General features: G+C 53.9%; 5 protein-coding genes across 5 annotated transcripts; 3 read left to right on the plus strand and 2 right to left on the minus strand.

Annotated features, from left to right (window-relative positions):
- Positions 1 to 4,306: 4,306 nt before the first annotated feature.
- Positions 4,307 to 6,823, minus strand: MYCGRDRAFT_97974 (uncharacterized protein; the record flags this gene model as incomplete). Its single annotated transcript, XM_003846997.1, has 5 exons — positions 4,307 to 4,354; positions 5,449 to 5,472; positions 5,794 to 5,896; positions 6,231 to 6,325; positions 6,737 to 6,823. The coding sequence occupies 5 exons, from the start codon at positions 6,821 to 6,823 to the stop codon at positions 4,307 to 4,309; spliced, it is 357 nt and encodes a 118-aa protein (XP_003847045.1).
- Positions 6,824 to 7,581: 758 nt separating this feature from the next.
- MYCGRDRAFT_97975 (uncharacterized protein) lies at positions 7,582 to 8,435 on the minus strand (the record flags this gene model as incomplete). The annotated part of the gene is made up of 2 exons (XM_003846996.1): positions 7,582 to 7,717; positions 8,113 to 8,435. 2 exons carry the CDS (start codon positions 8,433 to 8,435, stop codon positions 7,582 to 7,584), a joined length of 459 nt encoding a protein of 152 aa, XP_003847044.1.
- A 550-nt stretch (positions 8,436 to 8,985) lies between these two features.
- On the plus strand, positions 8,986 to 9,513 carry MYCGRDRAFT_97976 (uncharacterized protein; the record flags this gene model as incomplete). Its single annotated transcript, XM_003846974.1, has 1 exon — positions 8,986 to 9,513. One exon carries the CDS (start codon positions 8,986 to 8,988, stop codon positions 9,511 to 9,513), a length of 528 nt encoding a protein of 175 aa, XP_003847022.1.
- A 2,573-nt stretch (positions 9,514 to 12,086) lies between these two features.
- On the plus strand, positions 12,087 to 13,270 carry MYCGRDRAFT_97977 (uncharacterized protein; the record flags this gene model as incomplete). Its single annotated transcript, XM_003846975.1, has 3 exons — positions 12,087 to 12,192; positions 12,803 to 12,895; positions 12,981 to 13,270. The coding sequence occupies 3 exons, from the start codon at positions 12,087 to 12,089 to the stop codon at positions 13,268 to 13,270; spliced, it is 489 nt and encodes a 162-aa protein (XP_003847023.1).
- Positions 13,271 to 17,911: 4,641 nt separating this feature from the next.
- On the plus strand, positions 17,912 to 20,070 carry MYCGRDRAFT_97978 (uncharacterized protein; the record flags this gene model as incomplete). Its single annotated transcript, XM_003846976.1, has 6 exons — positions 17,912 to 18,237; positions 18,510 to 18,575; positions 18,822 to 19,034; positions 19,120 to 19,228; positions 19,527 to 19,803; positions 19,925 to 20,070. The coding sequence occupies 6 exons, from the start codon at positions 17,912 to 17,914 to the stop codon at positions 20,068 to 20,070; spliced, it is 1,137 nt and encodes a 378-aa protein (XP_003847024.1).
- Positions 20,071 to 23,298: the final 3,228 nt, after the last annotated feature.

A 23,298-nucleotide genomic window follows, 5' to 3' on the forward strand; every position in this document is an offset into this window, starting at 1 on the left:
GAATCGCCAACACAAGCACGACCGGGTATGCGAGCGAGATACGTACGGGATCGTAAGCACCAAGAGAGAAACCCGCCACTGACATTGACGAAGTGAAACGACGATTCATCCGGCAGAAACTGCACGAAAGCGCAGATCCGCGAAGAACAGCTCGGCGCGATCTCTCGAGATCAGGAGTCTTGAGCTCGAAATCAAGCAAGCTCAATCCCACAACCGAACAATTTGGAACTTCGCGCAGGAGTGCTAGGGTCGGAAAATGAGCTACGAGGCGCAGGGCAACAAGCCTTCTAATGATGCAGCCGCTCAAGGCGGCTCAAGGCGGATTCTGCGATCGAAGTTGACGGAATCACGAAGTTGGCGGAATTTCTCGCCGACTTATGCGTGACACGCCGGCAATCCGGCCTTCAATGGCACTATCGGTGTCCTCGACATGTCCCAATTCTTCGCCGTTGCAGAATATCGGGCATCGGCTTGGAGAGACAAGGTCGTACAAATTTCTCCTCTTCCACGAGGCCAGTGACTGGCGACGCTGGACGAATGCACTACTTGCAGCAATCATTACACAGCGCGGCTGAGCGAGCGCCCAGTCAGAATTGCTAGGCAAAGACTGGCTGTACGTGGCTTCTTGTGCAATTGAAGAGCGGTGGTAATGGCGCTGCTAGATGTGTTTTCAGTATTGCGCTGCACACAATCATTGCGAGATCTTAGTGCCGATCAGCTTACGAGCTTCAGGAGGAGGGAATGCAAGTTGCACATCACAAGCGCAAGAGACGGAGGAGAACTAGCACTAGCAAGTCCTCGAGATGATTGCGAAGCAGTGCAAGCTACCAGTTACGAATGTCGGCCCTTCAGATGCGATCAGGCTTGAGGCTCGTTGTCCGAGCAAGGACAGATGAATAAGGCGTAGATTTCACTTCCTTATCCTCGCACGATTGTATGCTGAGGTCTTGCTAGGTAATCGATAGCCTCGCAAACGACCTTCAACATTGCCTTGGGATCCAAATGCGGTGTTGAGGTCCAGCTCGACTTGACTGCAAGACGTATCTGCCCGCCCTGCTCTCCAAGAGGGCAATTCGATCCCGTTTCGCTCCTACAGTATGCCTCGTATCTCGCCTTTCAACTTGAGCCATAGGCACGTAATCTCGCGTTACGCATCAACTTTGCCGGCATCATCCAGCCACGTCTCTCATTCGTACGAAGGAATTCCTGGGCTTACTGGAAACACACTTGCTCACTCTGTCCACGTATGCGACGTGGGTGTCCTTCCCAACTACGATCCTATCGCCCTGCCACCGACCACGCGCAGGCCGAATTCGGCATCTCCGAGCCGGCAAGCCACGAGCCACAGTGTCTTCATGGCGGAGTTCTTTTTCCCGCGACCAACTCGCCCCTGGCAAGGACACGTGGCGTTGTCATGGTTGGATCAGATGGGTTATATGGCATGGCTCCGTGAGAGGATGTGATGAATGCAAGCGGAGCGAAAGGACTTCAACGGACCGGACCAATCATGGGGAGAATTCAATACTCGTTCTGTGTAACGAGAAAAGTGTAGATGGGTACTGGCGGGATCTTTGTGAGTTGGGTATCGATAATGATCCTCGGGCACAACAAAGCGATGCAATCGCATCTCACCTACGCGGATAATGTCGAGGCCGGAAGCCAGAGATAAATGGCATTGCTTTTGATGGTCTGCCAGGGATGCATACCGTCGGGAAGCTTCATGTTGGACTACAGTGATGGTGCGAGTTCTATCTGCAGAGTGGATTGCCTTAATGAGCAATCGACGCCGGCAGCGAATATTAGCCAACTGTCGTCGATACAAGGACTGTTCCCTGTGAAAACGTCCGTCTCCGCAGCTACTCTCGACGTTACACGCCTGTCAACTACAAACGTCGTAAGTTAGCATATGCGGTTCGTTGATGTCTCGCAATCCAACCAGCTAACGAACCAGGAAGCAATAAACGACGGAGATACGGGTAACGAGGTAGGTTTGGAAGACACTCCTCGTACCTTTGGTACACCTGATGCTCCCTTCTATCGCAAGTTCCGAGAACGCTGGAAGCGGAATCTACCAGAGCGAGGGTGCCGAGAGTACCGAGGGCGCTGGAATCGAATCCCATCGAATCGGGAGCGTCCATATGCGTGCGTTCCTCGCATGGATCGGCAGCAGGAGACTGCAATACGATATACATCGGCGTTCACGACTGCGTAGTCTTTTAAGCCGTACAAGTCCGCATTGTCTACTTTCCCTCTACCCGCTCTCTGTGATTCATGCGCTGCACACGTTCGACGCCCCAGTGCTTGTTCAAGACGGCGCATCCTCGCATTAGTCTCTTTCCCCAAGGACGGACCAATTGCGAGGCATTCTTCAACATGTGAATCTTGTTGGACACGGAGAATGCCCGCAGGGATGGCTGCATTGCCTGAGAATGGGGCAAATGATGATTTCCAATTTTCCTGGCGTCGAAAAAAAGTCTACCCTGCGCTTGATATATCCGCTGCCTCGCTAACTCTCCTAAACTCTCGACGACTTTACTTTGTTGATCGGCCAAGCCCTGCTTGCTTAGTAGGAGACTCGCACAAGATCTGCTGGATTTCGCTTGTTCTAGGTCTCTCGGTTACGGTTGCGATGCCCAAATGCCAGGGTCGCAGGCGATTGTGACGCAGCAGTAGTAGGTCGTGAAAGCTGGAGACGTCCAGTGCTCTCCGTGCAAGACAACGCGCAACTTAACAGTGTTGATGTCGTCGGAATGGTGGGCTACCCGAAGATTGATACGCCGGAGCGTTCGAAGTAGATGTTTGGGGTTGGATAAAACGGACGGCGTCAAGGCTCGTGGAGGACTTGAGGCCGCCTACTCGCCGTCGGCGCCATCGAATTGCTATATCCAAGGTCTTCAAGGTAGAGTCCGTCGAAGAGATAATCCATCAGTATGGGCCGCACGTTGTCATTACCGAGAAGAGAAATCGAACCCTACCCGAGCAAAGATTCCTCTCGTAGAATGTTCCAACGCCAAGATGGCGCACGGTTTCTCAGCAGGTTTGTTTGGGCTCGGGGTCAATGTCGAGTCGGCGGTGGTAAGGAGAGGAAATTGGCGTGGACAAAGTGCAGGCAGTGGATGTTGACGAGAAGCCTATGTTTCAGAAGAGGAGGTTTGGCGGGATCCAATGGAAATCTGCGAGTAACAAGACTCGTACCGATAGAAGTTAAGATGAGCTGGATAAAAGTTAGGTGTCGTGGTCGAAGTCTTGGTGCATCATTCCTCTTTACCAACGACATTCTCTTAAGGAACAACATCCTCCTCGCCAACATCCCTCTCCCTGCCAACATCCATCTCTCCGCTCCCGAGCTGCACAGAGTGTCTAGAGGTCTACCTATAGAGACCCCCTAGACATTGTATCGCCTCGTCGTCTAGGTTCTTGTTCAACCTGTTTACACCCCACTTGATCAGCCAGTATAAAGTTACCTCCGAGGCGGTAGAAGGGCTCCCGGCTCGAGGGAAAGAAATGCGGCGGAAACATGTCCTTGGGCTGACTCTTTCGGTCAAACTCCTCGAGCAACTCCACGTGAGACGATTTGCAGGTGTTTTCGTATGGAAGAATCTCAGGCGTTGATAGCCTATGGATCGCTACCGACGGCTCATCACATGCTTTTTCAGTGTGGAGACGGCCCGTCGAGTCGTGCGTTTGTCGGCGGAGGGGAAAGGGAAGGCGAGGTAGGAAACGGGAGTGGTTTGATACGAGCTGGGCTCGCGAAACTCGAAGCTGATGTTGAACGGACGTCGTAGAAGTCTCCCGGCCCGAGATCTTATTACATCCTTTTAGATCTCTTCGAAACTATATAAAGATTAAAGTAGGACGTCGAGTATAGGATTAGACTCTATATATAAAGTAACGGCTACGCTACGCGTAGTTACGCTATAATTCCGGAGAATAGATATTAAAGGACCTAACCGCCTAGGCCGAAAACTACTATATATAGGTTTAATAGTTAATACATTCGTATAGACTAAAGAAAAAAAGGCCTAGATAGTCGAGATTGCCGGAATTATTCGTATAGTAGGCTTTAAGCGATATCGTAGAATAACTTCGGGGTCGGCATCCGGTCGTTTATAGTAAAGCGGAAATGTTAAATAAGACCTATCGTAGTTCGAGAACCTCCTAGAAGCGAGCCTTATAATAGACTAGTAGTAAGGTCGTATATCGTGTCCTCTTAATACGGGTACGGACACAGGTACGTAGAGACTCTAGTAGTTTATCGCCTTTAAACTTAATGCTCTACGCGCTTTCGCCGACGTTAGTAGCTTATTTATATCGTATCGAATCGCTTAGTCGTATCGAAGAGGTCGCATGTCGTCTATTATCTTATATTAAGTCGTAGCGAATAAATGGAAAGAGAACCTAAGGGGAAAGGAACTGTATGCTAGAATAGTTAACGGGTACACGACGGTCCCGGTTTATGCTGTCGCTTACACTTTTGTGCCGTAACTAGTAGTTATAGATGTCTGCAACTTACCGCCCGAGCATACGTCGGTGAATCTAAACGCCAAATGCTGACGGCCGAACAGACTGCACCTTTACGCGGTGGCCGTCGTAAGTACCTTCCTCGGAAGGGAAACTAAGACAGTCTAGAAGAAACCTCCTCGAAAACCTCTCGAAATCCGCCCGAAATCCTTCTCGAAATCCGCCTCGAAATACAAGCTATAACAGAACAACGGCACGATTCGAACGAACAGCCCTCTACGTTACGAATAAGAAGAAGCAGTCTACTCTATCCTATACGCGCACCTCCTCGAAATCCGAACCAAAATTGCACCTCGTGCACTTTAAAGAGCTAGAATAGTCGGTAGAATCTACAACTCTGCGATTAACCTACGTAGCTGTATGCGTTTGGAAGCGGCATGCAGTTCTACAAAGGCGTATTAAGGATAAGAGGGGGCAGCGAGTTAGATAGCTGCTTTTACAGTGCTTTTGCACGGCATTTTGCACTGCTTTTGCACGGCATTTTGCACTACTTTTGTACGGCATTTTGCACTGCTTTTGCACTGCGTTTCGAATTTGTAGCGTGCGTACGAAGCGGAAGGATCCGCTAAAAATTCTGCAAAAAGCTTAGCGCGAAAATTCTGCAGCCCTAGCTACAGACAACGACACTCGTTTGATTTCCTTTGTCTTACGCTGTTTTAAAGTCCTTCGGCAGATTCTGCTTACAGGTCCTGCCTTAGGCACGGGGTTTCCCCTAAGGTTAAAGAATACCGAAAGAATTTGATTGTAAATAGATCTACTACCTTGCTTGCAAGGCCGTCCTATATAGTCGTAGACTCCGAAAGGACGTAAATAGAACAAACAAAACAAACAACAAACAAACAATAAACGCCAAATGCTGAATGTTGAAAGCTACTCGAGCCGCGATCTCTATGGAGGTGGGAGGTAGCTAGGATGCCTGCAACTTACCGCCTGAGCATACGTCGATAGGATCTGAACGATAAGTGCTAAATGTTAATAGCTGAAAGCTGCTCGAGTCGCGGTCTCTAAGGAGGTGGGAAGTAGCAAGTCGTTAGAAGGATGCAAACTGTCGTATGAGGTATCGTACTTGTACAATATAAAACAGGTGGCTTTCGGTCCCAGGCGATAGCCAGGAAGGATCTGGTTGTCGCCGACAAGCCTTCCACAAGATCAGTCCGCAGGCCGAGCATCTGTTATTATTCGCATAACTCTACGCTTCCTCTTCTGTCCTATATATCAGCTCCAATCCCGCTGACTTCACGTCCGAGTCCAGTACATAATGTGGCTACGCACCTTTGAAGAGGCCTGTACCTCAGCAGATTTTGCGTCGAACCCGGTGTTGATCGGCGCCGCGCGGAGGTTAGCGCAAGCCATAATCGACTCCCGTCGAGGTTGGCTCCGGGATTAGTAGTTGCTCGCCTCGAACCCTCCAAAGCCGGGAGCGTTGTCGTTTCGTACTACCGGAAAGTCCTGACACGATCACGATCCACAGTCTGACGAGACTGGCCGCCTCGCGCACTGCGGCTTACTCTTAAGTTTCAGCACTCGTTCGTTTCCGAAGGGATTGCGCCAAGTCGATCTTTGCGAGTTTGCGGGTTTGCCGGATAGATCGTCCATGTCGCGGGATTCTTGTTGGAGGTCCCGAACACACTTGTATACATCAACGCACGCGGCAGTAATCTGGAGCTGACCCTGGCTGTGCCGAAGAGGAGTAGGAGTCCTCCGATTACCTTCCCATGTAAATTCGCCAATCGTGCTTAGCCAGCTCCGCGAAAAGCTGCAATCCAATCTTCAGCACTGGCTCGTTCACAGATCTGGGCTGCGGCTAGTAGTACAACAGTAGGTAGAGAATGAATGAGACTGGGGAGGAAGGGACGGAGAAAGAGTATGTACGTACGGCGGGAAGAGAGAAAGCCTCCAGCGAGATGATTGTTTCATTTCATCTGCCTCCAAACACAAATCTTCCTTCACGCCTCAGCTGCCGCGGTGCCTCCGACCTCAATCCTCGTCCTCCCACTCCCGTTCACTGTCACGCTCGGAACCAGCTTACCAGAGACGACCGGCTGTTGTCGCTTTTGTGTGACCGCTGAGGCAGCGATGCATTTGGTCACTCTTCGAAAGTACCTTCGCCTCTCATCCTTCGCATTACTCGTCCATACCAACGATCGAAGAAAGGTGACTGCCAGTCGAAGAGGACACAAGTCCTTTTAGTGTGCGAGCGTGTTTGTTGGTGTACCTTGGTGTACCTTGCGAGCCATGCTTTCTGCGTGATATCCTGTTTCTCCGTGTCCAGCTTCTGCTCCTTCAGTTCCAGCTTTTGCATCTTTGCAGAAGTTCGCGGCGGATGTCAGACACTCCGAGACTTTCGGGGAAGGGAGGATCACGTCCATCCGCGCGCAAAATCTGCCGCTCCTCCAATTGCAGATGCTGTGTCTTGACTTCCAGCCTGTCCACCTTGCGATCCCGAAGCTTTCAATCGATTTCGTATGATCTTGCTGTCCTGTCCTCCTTGGGTGGATGTCCTCTCTGGGGTCGTGCTCCGTCGCTTGGATCGTCCATCTTGTTGTTGGTTGCGGTCTTGCGCTTGTTGGTGTGTCGGTACATCTCGGCTGGATCAGGTACGATCTAACTTACCTCTGTCGACGGCTTGACTACAAGACAGTTGAGCAATGGGTGGTAGCTGGTGGCAGTTGGTAATGGTGGTCTTAAAGGTAGTATCGCGAAGGTTTGCTACTCATACGTGTCCGGATGGTGAGGTTCTGGGCGTGTTCTGAGGCGGTTCAAGCTTCGGCGACTTCAGCTGAGAGCAACACCCGACCGGCTTGCGGCGTGAGGGACTCCGGTCGCAACCTTAATCTCTGCCGGAGGCTTTTCTTTTGCAGCGGTTCCGTTTCCACTCTATTCTCCATTCTCCATTCTCCATTCTCCATTCTCCATTCTCCATTCTCTATTCACCTCCCCGCCCACCTCACCTCACCTGCCTATTCACCCTCACCTCCCTACTTACCCTTACCCACCCACAAACTAACGCCGCGACTCCAATCAGCACCTCCGATCCTACATCCTCTCGAGCACCACCCTCTACCAAGCCCTCGCCGTGCCTCCGCCTCCCTCCACCTCGACGTCGCCAAAGGCGGAGAGAATGACGCTCTTAGCTCGACCCATCATCTGGATCGAACTTCTCACTGGCGGGCAGAATGTGAGCGTTTGAAGGCTGCTGCGAAGCAGAACGATCCTGTCAACCTATGTCTTGGGATTGACGCTATCACTGCCAGACTGGCGGCAGCGAAGTCGGTGGCTCCGTCAAAAAGGTGGGCGAGTGGAGGCTGCTGCTGCGACACACTCAATGTCAGACTGGAGGCAGAGGATGACAGCGGCTCAAGGCTGCTGCGAAGCAAGGCGGAAGGATGACACTCTCCGGACTGAATCTTGTCAATGCTATCTCAACGGACGGTCCATCCACATCAAGCAATCAAACCTGCTTTTCTCTCGTCCACCCGTCCGCATCGAACGTTCCTCGTCAACATGTCATCCCGCGTCTCTCCACAGCAACACCCAAAACTCATCCCTCAAGTGTATTCTCAGCGGCACGTCAAGTCCAGCAGAACCCACCCTACAATCACCACGACCGCCACAGCCGACAAGCTAAGCGCACGTGCAGCCAGCGTACCCGCCTCTCTCGCCGTCTCTCCCGCCTCTGCCGCCGTCTGGTGCGCCTCTTCCGCTGCCCCTCTCGCCTCTTCCGCCGCCTTGTGCGCATCCTCCATGGACTGAGCGGCTTCCTTCACCACCTTGTCCGCCTCCTTCATCATCTTGTCCGCCTCCTTCACCACTTTGTCCGCCTCCTTCACCACCTTGATCGAATCCTGCACCACAACGGCCGCCAGATCGCAGGCTTGCAAGGTTCCGGCGCGCGCTCGAGAGCAGGTTGCCATCTTTTCGTGTGTGGGTATTTCGAATGGACTTGAAGGGTGGGCTGCGGAGATTGTTCCTGGGAAAAGTTGAAGACGTGTCAATGCTGAACACGATTCTGGGGAGGGAGCGGTGAGGGTGTACTTGCCACCGAACTCTGTAGGAGACGGGATGTCCGGTGCGTTGTTGTTCCTTCTGCTGATGATGGTAGGAGAGACGCTGTTGTTTGTAGGAGTTTAAAGAAGGGAACTGCAAGGAAAGATGAGTGTTGGGACACCACTCCACCCAACTTCACGGCACCCTGCATATCGCGCCCAGGCGACCGCCCTGGCACGGAGCGAAGTTGACAGTGCCCGCGTGCTCAATGCCGACAATGTTATACTCCCGTTCTGTTGCATTCCCAGCGTCTTTCGGTAGGTACTTGACATGTGCTCGATAGATGCTGCTTCTAGTTCTTTTAACCCTCGTCCTCCTACTCCATCGCCGGGCTGTTTCCGGACCTCGCCAAGCTCTGTGCGACAGGCGAAGGAGGAAGCAGTGCGAGACTTGTGAGGAACTTCCGAGTTCAGATTGATGGACTTTCTTGATCAGAGTGGTATTCCTAAGGTGTTCATCGCGGGTGGGGACCATTCCGACGGTCAACCGAAGAGAAGAGCTGCGATTCTGCTGGACCGGCCTTCGAGCGGTGACGGGAGGTATGTTGTGAAAGGCTGCCAAGGTCCATGTCCGGGAAAGAGAAGGGTTTCGGTGAAGGTGCGAGTTGCTGGACGTTTGATGGAATACGAGGACGTCGGGTGTTCTCTGAACTTCTGCCGTCCGGTCCGGGCTCTCTACGTCATCTCCATATTGCTCCTCTCATGTCGACGGGCGAAAACCTCCCCTCAACCTCACCGCCGCGTGCGCGCGAGTCCGACGAAGAAGACGCCCGCAGCCGAAGCTCTCCCCGGACCAGGCACGATGTCGCGAATCGAGGAGAAGCCTGGCCTGAATGCTTCGACCCGTCCGCGCCCACGATCCGACAGAGCACAGCGCCGTGCCGACACCACGCACAACCTCGAGCAAGTACGCATCGGCGGAGTGTTTGATGAAGAAGGAGAATGAGATTGAGCAGTCAGGGCGCACAACCTCGGCGCGGAGACGCCTCCGATCTGCACAAGTCTAGCCGGAGGCGATGTACACAAGCCCTTGAAAGACATTCGGACGATGGACAGGCGGTGTGCACTGTCCACTGCCATATGGTCATTCTTTCACTGCTTCGAAAACATCATCAGGTACGCGCATCTAATGCTGTGAACCTCGACGAACATCGGTTGGCGAAGTGACACATGAGACAACCAGATGGCTGCCTTGCCGAGGAGCGTGAGGCTGCCGAAGATGACCACGGCTCCTCTTCCGAGAACGGTACGAGATTCCATTGTTCGATGCAGCCCCTCAATATAACACTGACGGTTCAGCACAGGCAATGCCACGCACCATTTACGCCACTCTCGGGCTCAACGGCTCCGATATCGCTCGATAGAAAGACAAGCGGACAGGTGCACACACCTCCTCGTACTCCAGCATCGGTTGCTCAACCTCATCCTGCTCTTCACGTCCGACCTTTGCATCTCGATTCCGAACATGGCCTGTCATGGCCGGATGATGTTCCGTCCTGTACAGAGCCAAGAAGGTCTCAACGTCAGCCAGAACTACTCCGGTGACCCCATCATCTCTGCCTTCCCGGAACCAGAGCCATGAAGTTCTCAACATCAGCTAGGATTACTTGAACGATTCGATTGTTCATACCTCTCCGGAACCACCTTCGAACGGGACTCTTTACAACACCATCTTGCCACTCGACCAGAAGGGGCCCAGAAACAGTAAGACAAGCGCGCCAAAGACGGTCATGAGCATGGTTTGCACGGCGTCATATCCGCACGAGCCAATTTCGAGCATCCCAATTCGGCATCTGCAAGATCCTCCGTCATACCTGGTTCCGGCTGAGCTCGCGACGAGACGGTCCTGCCGCGTGCATTTTCTCCTCCATAGCGCTCCGACGAAGAGTTTCTGGGCACCCGCATATCCAAACCTCCGCCTGCCCGCAGAGCTACGGCTTATTTGCGGAAAGTCACGTCACTAAGCTATACTTCGAGCGAGCTACATCTGGACCGAATGTCGCGAGTCCAAAGGCGATACAGCGGGAGCTGCTCTACAGTACCGACATGCGCGCACTTGCGAGCCTCAAGACATGCCCTGAGATACCGTCGGGTCTCAATCTTACGTACCGCAGGTCTGGAGCGGACCAGACCAACGTTCATTCACCGCCTCCAACTCCCTCACCGGCCCGCTCATCTCCGCTTCCCGAATCACCGCGCACCTTCCTGTGCTCGGCCGTTCCAGCTCGGGCCGGCTCAGATTTCCCGACATGACGGGCGAAGCATGGCGCAGGAACACGTTCGCATCAATCTTCCGGACGTTTCCGGATGCCTGCTTCCCAAATCAGCTCAAATCAGCTGGTGAAGCAGTCCGCACTTCTGTCGAAACTATTCAGTTAAACTGGTGGCATGCATTGGCAAGCCTGAGCTGGAATATAACTTTGCAACTCCATTCCTCGCCAGTTGCCAAGAGCAACGAGCTTCATTCTGCCTGTTGCCTTAGCGGCCGCGCGGACTTTGTCGGCGGGTGCAGAGGGTAGTGGACCGATCGGCTGGCGTCCATATTGGTGGGAGTTCTGACCGCATGGGGATGGTCGTGACGATGTAATACCGGGCGGCCGCATCAGAGAAGGAAGGCTCTGACAATGGCCGGAAGCGGATGTGGCAGGGTTGTGGTGGCACATGCCAAAGCGTAATCACGGCGGAGCGCGCAATTAGATGGTTGCTGTGATGGCCGGAGGAGAATCTCAAGCGAGTAACAATTCGTACCGGGTTGGAGGTGCTGGATGCTGGTGGAGGTCACGGAAGCATGATTTCGGCGGAGTCGTCGGACACGCCGGCTCACCCTGAGCAGAGTTGTGAGCGACCGAAGATGGACTGGAAGCGCTGGAAGTTGACTCGTCGAGGTCGCCCGCTTGCCGCCTCAGCCGTCTACATTCTTACTTTCCCTCGTACTCCAGAGATCTACTTATCGACCTTCCCTTCCTTCCGCCGATCCTACACCGCAAGTAGCTCGAGGCTCTCAGCTGGTAGACATTTCAGAACGCGATGTATCGGCGAGAATTCCCCATCCTGCCCTGTCCGCACACCTTATGCTGAGCAAATTCCCAGTCGTGTCCGAGAGCTTCAGCTACCGAGAAGGCGTCCTGGCTCCGCTGGCATCCTCAGCTCGGACCGTTAGGCCAAGGCGGCATCACCGACATCACGAATAACATGCATGCATGCATACAAGAGGACCCAAAACGTCGACGGCCTGGACGGGCAAAGGGTTCAAATTTGCTCTCCGACTGCCATCGTCACCACAACCTCCTCCTGCCGTTCCCGATCCTAGCAACGTCCCTCCTCTTCACCCTGCTCGAACGAATCTCTACATCACGATCCTCACATCGAATAGTCACAACGTCTGCTGCTGATTTCGACCCTGGACTCGCCCACTCACCGCCCAAATATCTTCAGCGAACGATCTGGAGGTGTGGAAGTTGAGGCGAGACCTGCACAAATTGAAGGGTGAGGAGGATGCCGTGTATGTAAAACCGCAGCATGCTGGTATCCGCGGACTGGGTTACTCGCAAGTGGACTTTGGCCTTCTGGTGTGAGGTCAAAACGGCTTCGGATCGTCTGGCGGGCAGGGAGGGAATTATTGGAGGTCTGTGGTCGTTTAGGCGGGAGACCAATTCCATGCGATTGAAACAAGTTGAGCCGGAAAGATTTTCCTGTGATGTGGTCCTCCTGCAAGAATGTCTTTCTTTCAACATGAAAATTGATGGAGCTGCAGAGATGTCGCACCGGCTGTGGTTTGATCCCCTCGATTGTCCTTTGCTCCAGCAGTCTCTTCCATCAGCCGCTTCCAGCATGCACTTCTTGCATTCACTTCTAGCATCCACTCCTAGCATCTATCTCGGCACTTCTTTCAGTGTTTACTCCAAGCACCTACTCTCGCATCCAGGCCACCGTCCCCACATCAAACAACCACCATCACACACGACATCGACACCCAAACATGTCGACAACACCAGAACCCCCTCCGGCCCCCCAAAAGTCTCGCCTATCAGCTACGGAAACACAACCTCATCGTCTCCCGGGCACCACCGACATCCGCAACGCCTCGTCGAAACAGCGAGCGGACTCTTGTTACTTCTGATGCGACATGCGTCCAAGCGACGGAGCGTCTGAAGATCGTTGCTCAGGACGGGAGATGCAGCCGAAATGTGTGTGATACCTCACTTCATTTGTGAAGTTTTGCTGATTTTGGACAGATGGAGAAACAGAAGTCGGAAAGCATGACGGGTACTTCACACTCTACTCGGCGACGCAGTATCGCGAATCAGAATCGAAGGGCCACACAGCAGGTGCGATGTGAGCGATGTGCATGAAGAGGATAAACAAGGAATCAGTGAGAGCCTGCGAATAGTACCTAGGATCGTACTACAACAGCCATTCACCCGCTGGAAATGCGCGACTTGTTCAGCTTCATCCTGCAAATTCCTGGCCGAGCGCTGCGCAGCAGTGCATTCCTCGGACTGGGCGACAGCGACGGTGGGATGAGAAAAGATGAGAAATACTTCCGAGGTGTGCAGTCCTGGCCTTTCTATCAGAACACACTGATCGTCACCCAGTCCCTCGCCGCCAACACCTCCGCACCCACCCCTCTACTTCATGCAACGCTCCTTGTCTTCAAAAGCATCGCCCAACACAGGATGCTTTTGGAAGACGTGTATGGCTAAGAAGTTATCCAGGGAGAAGAGTGGACAGGAGGGCAACGAATAAGGAGGAGAACACGACGAGCAGGCCCTGACCGAGCCGGAGGAAACGGAGAACGATAACAAGACGTATGCTTTGTTGGAGAATGGTACGCCATGTCCATCTTCGCGCAGACGCCGGCCGAGTCAGCTCTCTTCAAGGTCAATGCTCCTCAAACCAACGTTCCCTCGAGATCTCTACGTGCGTCTTGACCGCTGCTGCTGGTGTTGTGCTCAGGCTCCAATCATCGCTGTGCCGGTGAGCCCGCCAAAGACTCTCGCACCGTGAAGGTCAAGGCCTCGCCGAACCTTCAAAATGGGAAAGCATCGGTATGATTTTCGATAACATGTCATGGACCAGACACAGGCGGCCACTTCAGACCGATCGTGCTTGCGGCCACGCGCTCCCTCGACAGGGGTCATTGGACCCACAAATCATACGAGTTCCCACACCGACCCGGATTCTCCCACGGTCATAGTCTGACTACCAATCTCGCCGCCGGTAGATGGATCGGGAACGCAGAAGGCGGACGTGGTTGAGCAAGAGGGCGACGACGCTTGTGGTACATTTGTGCTGCAATCTGGCGAATGACTCGGAGATGGAGGAGATGGAGGATTTACTGCAGGACTAGAGCGGAGCATAGTGATGCAGGGCCGGAGCCTGCGAGAGGAGGGTAAGGGAGAAGAGATAGCGTCTGCGTGGTTGTTCGAATCGAAAGGAGAGTGTGAAGTCGCTGTATTGTGGAGGGCGTTGATAAGTCAGTGATGACACAGTCGAATGGAGGATGTTGTGCTCGAGTCATCTGATGGTCAGCCGGGAGGAATGGTGGTGGGTCGGACGGTCATATTTCGAGATAACGGATCGGACCCTCGGACATGTTTTGCCTCAGCGCTGAGCTGTGCCCGCAGCCAACCCCACGAGAGTCCGAACCTGCAACCCAAAACCGCCTTTCTACCGCCGGATACAAGCTCCTCAACGCCGCTTCTCTGATCTGAACGTCTTCCAGTACCGGTGGACGCTATTTGTCTGGCTATGACATTCCCCCACGCCAGCGATCGGCCGCAGCAGTTGCCAAACTACCGTGTCGCGAACTCAAGAGCCCCAAGGACACTGGCCCGCCTGTCAAAACGTCTAGAACAGTACCACTCCGCTTCAATCTGTGCCTCGTATAGTTCTCCAACGATCATGCAAGATTGACCGAATAATCAACTAAAAAGGACGAGCAGCCTACGCGCCAACGGTCGACCCAAAGGCGGAGATGGAGCCAGAACCTCAAAAGATTAATAGCGATGCAAAAGAGAAGACCAATGTCCAAGGCGGGACCGCGCTGCATAACAATAAAGCGTTAAAGCAGCGCGCCGGCAATCCAATACCGGTCGAAGAATTGTTACGACGTCTCAAGGATCTCTCTAAGCCTTCAGGTTCCACCGCCGTGTCGGTTATTCGTTACCCTGTCAGACGATCTCCTACGCTCCAGAGAAGAACGGGACACCAGCGCCGACCTCTCACTAACCACAGTCGCTGCGACAGCATGCTCCGCGTAAGCAGGCGGAAGGCCACAAGCCCTGCCAACGTTCGCTGCCATAATCATCAGCACGACACAGGCACAAAGCTCTGCGCCTGGCCCTTCTGCTGGTGAGATTGATGTGCCAACTCTGCCGAGGTGGTGGAACCACTGCCGTACATAATCCCTGCATCTTGATCACTGTATATATGGCAGTCGCTCTGACCGTCTTCAAACTCAAATGAGATGGCTACATTGGACCGGCGTCCGGCAACGTACATTGTCGCGGAAGTGGTGGATGGGGTGTGATGATGCATGGAAGACACACACGGCGGAGAGTGATCTCAGTTCTCCTGCGAGACTGTGAAAATCATTTGATGCATTCGACGGCGCAGATCGCTTCCGATCGTCTGTGCTCTGATGTTGATTAATTATCGAGCCTGAACGTCATGGGTTGAGGCTTCGCTCGGTTCCTATAGCATGCCACCACCACTATCGCCGCCATCACTGCCAACATCGTCGGAGGTGATCCTGGCTGCAATAGACTCCGGAACGGGTTGATTTGAGGAATTCTCGATGAGTTCTTCAACTGCCGAGATCTCGGACCGTGCTTCGATACGTTGGGATCCTGCAGCCAGTATAACGTGTTCCTTGGCTCTTGGACAGCCATTCAAAGCCGAAATACAACACTTGCTGGCTTAAATAGCTGTAAGCACACTGGGTCGCGGTCGTTTAAAAGCACCGTGCTGCTTTATCGAAGAGGATGGATCACTACAGATACGATCCGCCATGCCCTGGACAAACGGTCCGTACAACGCTTACGTCGCTCCGCGAGGAATCAGCGCTTTGGTAAGGGCTTCGTGCCGATGAAGCAGGGTTCGTGGGCGGGAGGCCATCCCTGGTAGTGTTTTGAGAACGCGAGAGGCCGGCATATCGGACTGTTTTTGTTAAGCGCTGTAAAGCAGAAGGGTCCTTTTCTGCTGGCTGTTTGCGAGGGAAGAGTGTACAGATTGCAGAGCTTTGAAGGGTATAGGAGGATGAGAACAACCGGCGTGGTAGTTTGAGCGACCTGCCATACCCTTCCCTGCTTCGCCGCATAGTCCAGGTGTTGGCTATTGTCTTGTATAGTCTTGGTCGGTAGTGAACGCTGGAGGTCATCGTAGGGAGGTCGCGGTTTGGCAGCACGTGTTGCTGCCGCACTAAAAAGGAGGCGTTGAGCGGCGAAGCGGTATAGGGAACGTTGAAAGTAGACATACAACTCAGGTACTATATTTAGTAATCGTATGTAGTGATCTTCCGAACGTGCGTCTTCGCCTAGTCACTCGATCCGCCCTCACTACCTTTTTTGTTTCATTTCCATGCCGCATGCGAGCACACCTTTATCACCAACATCGTTCATTGGGCTTACTAGCTCAGTGTGTTGCCTACGAACCTACGATCACCCCTTTGAGCTCGCAGTTCTGGCGAATAAAGCGTGAAAGTTAGTTCCTCTCTCGGCGTCTGAATCTCATGCGCATGTCGCATGGCTGTGATTGTATGGTTAGCTTCCGTTTGTACCGGACCACGAACTTTACTAACATTACCAACATCACTTCTAATGAGCGGCGCGGTTTGACCGTTTGAGGCGTCGTGACCTGTGCTGGGTGGTGCTGGTGGTGCTGAGAAGTGTTGAACGGCGATGTTTCAGGGCTAGCGGTGTGGTCTTTTGATCACCCGAAGTAGCTGGTGATACGTTGTTGATGTGGTGGGCCACTTCTGTGGAGTGTCTCTTGAGACACCTCCTCGTCCACCTCCTCCTCGAAGTTCTCGTCGCTCTCCTTGAAGTCCTCATCATCCTCCTCATCGTTGATCCCGATAGCGGCAGACATGACGAACCTGGATGGATCGAAGGAGGGCCAAGAGCTGTCGTTGAAGCGCTGGATTAAGGCGTTGTGCTGGCCCCTGCTCTGGAAGGTGACCTGGCGTTAAGCGACTTTGCTATTAAGTTAAAGGGAGGAGTTCTGGAGGCGGCGAGCAAGCTCCCTCGAAGGCATGTTAGTGACATCATCGAAAGCACCGTCAAGACCGCAGATGTGACCACCGCAGCGACCACTTTGATCATCGCCGGCCGTGAGGAAAGAGTTAATGCCTCCGTTTCGATCATCTACCTCACGAGCAGCAGCACCAGTACCAGTGCGCTCAATACCGAATGGTGGTGGCGTAGTCATCTTCGGAGGGAGTCGAATCTGACCAGCAAGATCGGCGTAGATTAACCACACGACTTGCCGAGATCACGGCTGCCACCGGTGACGAGGTAGTCCTTTACGAAAGTAGTTGCAATCGTCGAGGGATTCGCCAAACTTCTTGACAAACGCGGGAGCGTCGTACCGAAGATCGCTGGGATCAGCGTTGATGAACTGCTCAACCAGTGTCACGAAGTCTTGCATGGTTTCGACATGTAGTTCGCAAGGTCGCGCTTCAATTGCTCAACCTGCTCTTCGTGCGCAATCTTCACACCAGTGTTGCGACCCTTGGCCATTGCTCGCTTTGCGTCACGGCGAGCGTTCTCCAATTTACATTGCGTGTCAGACAATTGTCGTTGGAGTTCCAACTTCTTAGTCATCAACGCCTCGGTATACGCGGCCTGTGCTTTGAGATGTTCCAATTGCGGTCTCAACACCGACAATTCCCTTGTCAATGCCAGCTTCTCCGTCAAGAATGCCTCCGAATCAGCCGCACTCAATTGTAACGCGCGACTGCTCGATCCTCGTGCCACTTCTGGCAGGCTGTAGCCCGCGCTTGCTTATCGACGTTGATACGACCTCCGTACATGCAGTGAATGGTTTTCAGAGTGTTCATGTAGGTGCGGACGAGCAAGGTCTTCCAGTGGATGGCACGATCCAGCTCCGAAAGCAATCTTGACTTCCCTCCAGCCTTGATTTCTTGCGAAGCTCGGCACTGACAGCTTTGATGATGATGAAGTTGTCGGCAGATATTACGCCTGGGCTTTCACCAATACTACCACCAATGCCAAGAGTACTGCTGGGACGATGCTAGTATTGGGAAGGGGTGCGCGGGTCGCTGTCAGTGCCTTGGAGAGATCATCCTCCGATCTTTTTTTTAACCTGGAAACCTTCCAACAATGTTCTTTCCGTCGAGTTCACTCAAATTTAGTCTCTTGCCGGTCGCATTCAGCTTTGCCCTAGATGTCCAGTGTCCTAACACCGACTCCTCCCCCGCCCAGCCCAAAATCGCCTTCTTAGTCAAACACCGGCCTACTCATGATCCTCATAAGGTTGTTCTCCTCCTCGAAGTCTTCCGACTCGGCTCTAAAGTCACAATATCCCTCTCAATCCGCCTAACATCGGCCACTCTCTTCCTCCAGTCCTCCTCTTTGTGTTCCTTCCTCCGCGTTCCGTCCAGCGAATTCATCGTCAACATGGACAGTCCTTCGTCAAAGTCGGCAAGGTAGGAGGCAAGTTTAGAAGCATCGATCTCTCGCCGCTGGTCTACGTACGTGCCAGGATCGATAGGCGTCGAAATCGATGGTACGCATGGGATGGGACTGTGGTGTGTGTTGAGCTGAGTCGAGTCTGCTTGCGCTGGGAGTCGGTAGGTATCGAAATCGATGGTAGGCTTAGGATGTGGGAGCGTCCTCGAGAGCTGTGACTGCGGTGTATGTTGAGCTGAGTCTGCCCGCGCCGGGACTCGGTGCCTGGAAGTATTTGACTGCCGAACAGCCTCATCGGTGGGGAGATGTCAAAGGCCGGGTGGGACCGATTGAGGGCGACAAGGGCGTGCTGGACGTATGTGAACGCCATTGCATTCCAGTACAGATGAGTCGGGCGGGTCAGAGTAGGAACTCGGATTTGCCATTTGCCAGGCGTTTTCAATGCTATTCTCTGCTCCAGAGCCTTCCATCATCCTGCGCTTCAGCCATATTATCCACTTCCTTACCCATGTCATCGACACGAGGGTCCTGTCCAACTTCATTCCTGTCTCGGCCCAGCCAATTGACGTCCGACCCCTTCCACACCCCTCTCCACCTCCAGCGCCGTCTGCCTCTTCTTCTCCACCGTCATCTGCCTCTTCTTCTCCGCCGTCATCTGCCTCTTCTTCTCCGCCGTCATCTGCCTCTTCTTCTCCGCCGTCATCTGCCTCTTCTCCTCCACCGTCATCTGCCTCTTCTTCTCTGGCGCCGTCTGTCTCCCCTTCTTGAGCGATGTTGGCCTCTCCTTCGCTGGCCTCCCCTTCGCTGGTGACCCGTCAGTGTCTCGTATAGCTTTCGTGTGCCATTTTCCTTTCTCCGCCGCTGGGAGTACAGCCAAACAGCGATCGACATGCTCGTAGGGCGACTGTTGTATGCAAGACGGAGGTTGCTTTGAATCGAGTCGGTCGGTCGGATGAGGGTCGCCATTGCAGGGAGGTGTTCGGTGAGGCGTACGGTGATGTGAGCGAGGTGCGGATGCATGTGATGTTGCGATGTCAATGGACTGCCGGATTGTCGTCACGAGCGATGAGGAGTCTCCCAGACCGACAGCACCACCTGAGCATTGTATTCTCCATGCCACCCGCACGTTGATGAAATCTACCGCCGGTACGACTGTGGTTAAGAGTTGACCACATTCTGCGTTGGCACCTCAGTCTAGAATGCCCCGGGCAGCTTGTCGGCGCGAAACCAGCGCCGACAAGATCCGCTTACTAAGCATGCACACGACTGTGGTCAAGATTTACCTTTCCGTACTCACGATCGCCAGACTGCCACCAAAACCTCGACTGATCCGATGGAAATGACTGCTTTCACATCCGTTTTGACCGCCGATTACCAGCAGCACCTAAAGCGACTTCAAGGCATTCGTGAACTTCTCACAGCAAAGAGAGGCCTCTCCGCCGCCGAACCCGGACGACGACTTGCTTCCGAGAATCAATCTGGAGACAAGACGGAGGAGGAAAGACACGAGGGCAAGTCTCTGGTGAAGGCCGAACGAGACGTGGCGCCTTTGATACTACGGACGACTTCACTTTCAGCCGGAAGTCTGCTGCTGATCACGAAATCGGCAGACCGAATCGCCAAACCACCGATCCAGGCCGACTTCACCTACAGCCGGAAACCTGCTGCTGATCAGGAAATTGGCAGACTAAGATGTATCTGCAGACCGAATCCCCAAACCACCGACTCAGGACGACTTCGCTTTCAGCCGGAAACCTGCTGCTGATCAGGTTAGGATCCTGGATGGGAGGTGGAACATTGTCAAGCCGAGCACTTTGGCGACGATCTCAGAGGACGACGATGACAAGTAGGTCCCATTGCTTTGTCATGCGCGGGCGGACTACGAACGCGGCATAACAGTCATCGACTACGGCTCTTATGCTCGGGCTTGATGTAGGAAGTTGGCCATGGATTTGCATCAAAGACTACCGGGCGTTGAACGAAGGGTCTTACTGTACGCCAACGGATCTTACAGACAACCCACGACGTCATCTGGAGCTCTATCAGCTATTAGGTGTGGAAGGCCCCGTGCCAGCAGCGGTGTCAAGATATGGTCTGGTCGTCATTCAAGGGATTTCACTGGCCCAAAATTAAAACGAGGTCCGGTTCGGTGTGAGCAGAGAGTTTTCAGGAGGCATGCCCACGCCGACGCAGGCATCACGTTTAGCCACTGCAAAGTACCTCCGGATGTCAGGAAGGCGATGAATCTGGAGATGTTGGGAGATGCATCTGCCGAAGTCAACAATGGAAATCTCAACACCGTCCACGAAGGCTGATCGAGACGCCACGCCCGGATGCATCTGGAGGCCGGAGGTCGTCGTGGATTTGAGGCCGAGAAATGGGAAAGCAAGGTCGGGCGACAGCCCTAAAACCCTCTCCACTATACTCCCACTGATCCCAGGTCATGCTTGACGGAGAGTCTGAGCAAGTCCAGTAACACGGTGTCTTTGGCGAGCAATGTGGCTTCGGACAAGTCTTCTACGCCGGCGTCGCGCGAGAGGAGGGAAGATTGGTCGAGTTGAGTCTTGTCGATTTATTCGTACAGGCTGCTCCTCGTATGTGCTCCGCCGCTCCAACTCGGAATTCCTCACGGCCGCGGAGCACGCCGCCAAGATCTCCTCTCTAATTCACACCGCCGCCATCCACTCCCAGATCTGCCAGGACCCGCATCCACCCCCGATTCCTTCATTCTGAACTCTCCTCCCCATCCCATGCTTCCATGACCGCGGCCCCGCTACCGCCGGCCTCAGCGCCCACTTCGCCCACCTCAACGACAACCTCGCCTCCTTTGCCGCTTCCTTCCCCTCCCTGCTGACCGCTCTCGAAGGATCCACCACCATCCGCCGAACTCGCCTCGCGGTCTGGACCGGATCCGCGCCCCCGAGCGAACAGAGGGCCCTGCCGTTGGTCGAGTTTGTCCAGGCAGTCAGGGACGAATACCTCGCGGAGGGTGTCCGGGACAATCTCTCACCATGATTGATGGAGCAGCGGGGGAGGAGGCCTTCGATGGTGCCGTCGCAGGACGAAGGGTGGAGGGCGCACTACATAGATGAGGGGGAGGAGGTGGTGGGGATTGCTGGTGCGGGTAGTGGCGGGAAAGAGTCTTGAGCGTTGACCCTTTGCATGCTCCGCGGATGATGTCTCTTTCCACGATAATGATTGTTGATGATGGTGTCGGCTGTTCTCTAATGTCGTGGCTCCCATCATCCCTCTCTCGTCTCGTTGAAAGTTGATGATATTGAGGCGAGCCTTAGGCAGCATAATCGTCACCTTGCGTAAGCTGGACATTTACCCGTGGACTGCCGACATTTTGCCCTCGCCGAAGCAGGTCGCAATATGCCAACGAACATGGCTGAGCCGAACAAGATGGAGGGCTGGCAGTACGAGACGAGAGCAGCTGGACGACATTACTGGTACTTGCAGAGAGATCGCCCGCTGACTTTGGTGGAGTGAACGACGACGAGCCTTGTCCGCGCGCGCGAGAAACATTGACCGCTGGGCTGACCAGCTGATCAAGAAGTTCTTATCGCCTTTACCAAACGACCGATACCAGCGCTTACCAGCATCCAAACCCTGCACTCCTCGAGATCACCGTTCTGTCACTTGCGCACCTTTCAGAGGAAAATTGAGATACCGTCTACTTCCACCTCGTTGAGCCAGGGGTAGAGCAGCACAGGAGCGAGAATTCACAAGGAGGCTGAGCGCTTACAAGTCAACTTTGTGACGATCTTCCTGCCTCAGGCCCACATATCGTCAACTTCGTGACGATCTTCCTGCCTCGGGCCAAGACATCGTCAACTTTGTGACGATCTTCCTGCCTCAGGCCAAGATATCCTCGATTCTTGACCATCTTCTACTACACCTTTTCCCATTCCCAGCAACCTCCTCCTGACTGGCAATACCTCATCTACCCCCATTACCGGCCGCACCTCTATGTGCAGAGCGATTGTTCCACCACGTCCAGCGCGCTCTTACAGCTTGGGACTGAGCCAATGCGTGCAGAAGCTTCCTTCATGTCAGCAGCGGCGGCTCCTCTCCGACGCCGACCACCTGCAGCGAGACCCTCCGTGCCCTTCACAGCGACATCTGCTTCACAACCGGCCGCCTCGGCAGCGGCGACTTCTTCCAGCACACCGTCCACTAATTATCAGCGCCACAAGATCAGTCGGGAATAGCAGGGGTGACTGCTTCGCCAGACCGATCATCTTCAGCTCCGCCAGTGGGCGCACTCTCTGGCATGGCCGCAGAGCGAGAGACGGGCGCACCTCACCCGCTTGGCCGTCTGCTGAATTGCCAAAGCTTCATGGGATTTTCAGGCCTGCTCCTCAAAGCGTTCTGGCAACCGCATTCTGCTTTCGTACGAGTCGTTTGCGCGAGTCTCCGGATTGCGCCGCAGCACGAACGACAGCAACCTAAATTGCGACACCCATTAACAGCGATACCCAGTGAGAGCGACACCGATAGCACAGCGACTTTCAACCAGACCGGATCGACAGACACAAACAAGACTGCTATGAACGACCACTCCGTTTCCAACAGCTAGCTTCATCTACGACTCCACAGAATGAGCACCGAGCACAGAAAGCACAGAAAGCACCGCTACCGAACGCAACGAACACACCAATCACACTATCATCATCGCCATCCTAGCCTTGAGAGCAAGGAGTTCGGACCGAACAGAACCAGTACCGCTGCAACAATATTCCTACAATCGCTTTGAACAACAAGCTGAACCATGGCCACGTCCGCACCGACCGCCGCAACTCAAACAAGCTCTTCACCGATCAAGAGTAAGACGCGTCAAACACTAAGCACGAGTCAACGGGAGTACCAACCCTGGCGCAAAGGAATTACGACATCGCAACCACAACGAGCACCTGCAACCGGGACTGGAATATTCTGCATTGAGTAGATGTCTCCGGGATCGAGGCAGTCGTACGTGCTCTCAGCACTGAATGGCTACCAACGTCAAGGACGCTAGTTTGGAGAGACTGCGCCAATGTCGGAATGCCGGACAAGGAGGCAGAGACAATCGTGGC

Source organism: Zymoseptoria tritici, chromosome 19 (assembly GCF_000219625.1).
Source record: "Zymoseptoria tritici IPO323 chromosome 19, whole genome shotgun sequence".
In the NCBI taxonomy this organism is placed as follows: Eukaryota; Fungi; Ascomycota; class Dothideomycetes; order Mycosphaerellales; family Mycosphaerellaceae; genus Zymoseptoria; species Zymoseptoria tritici.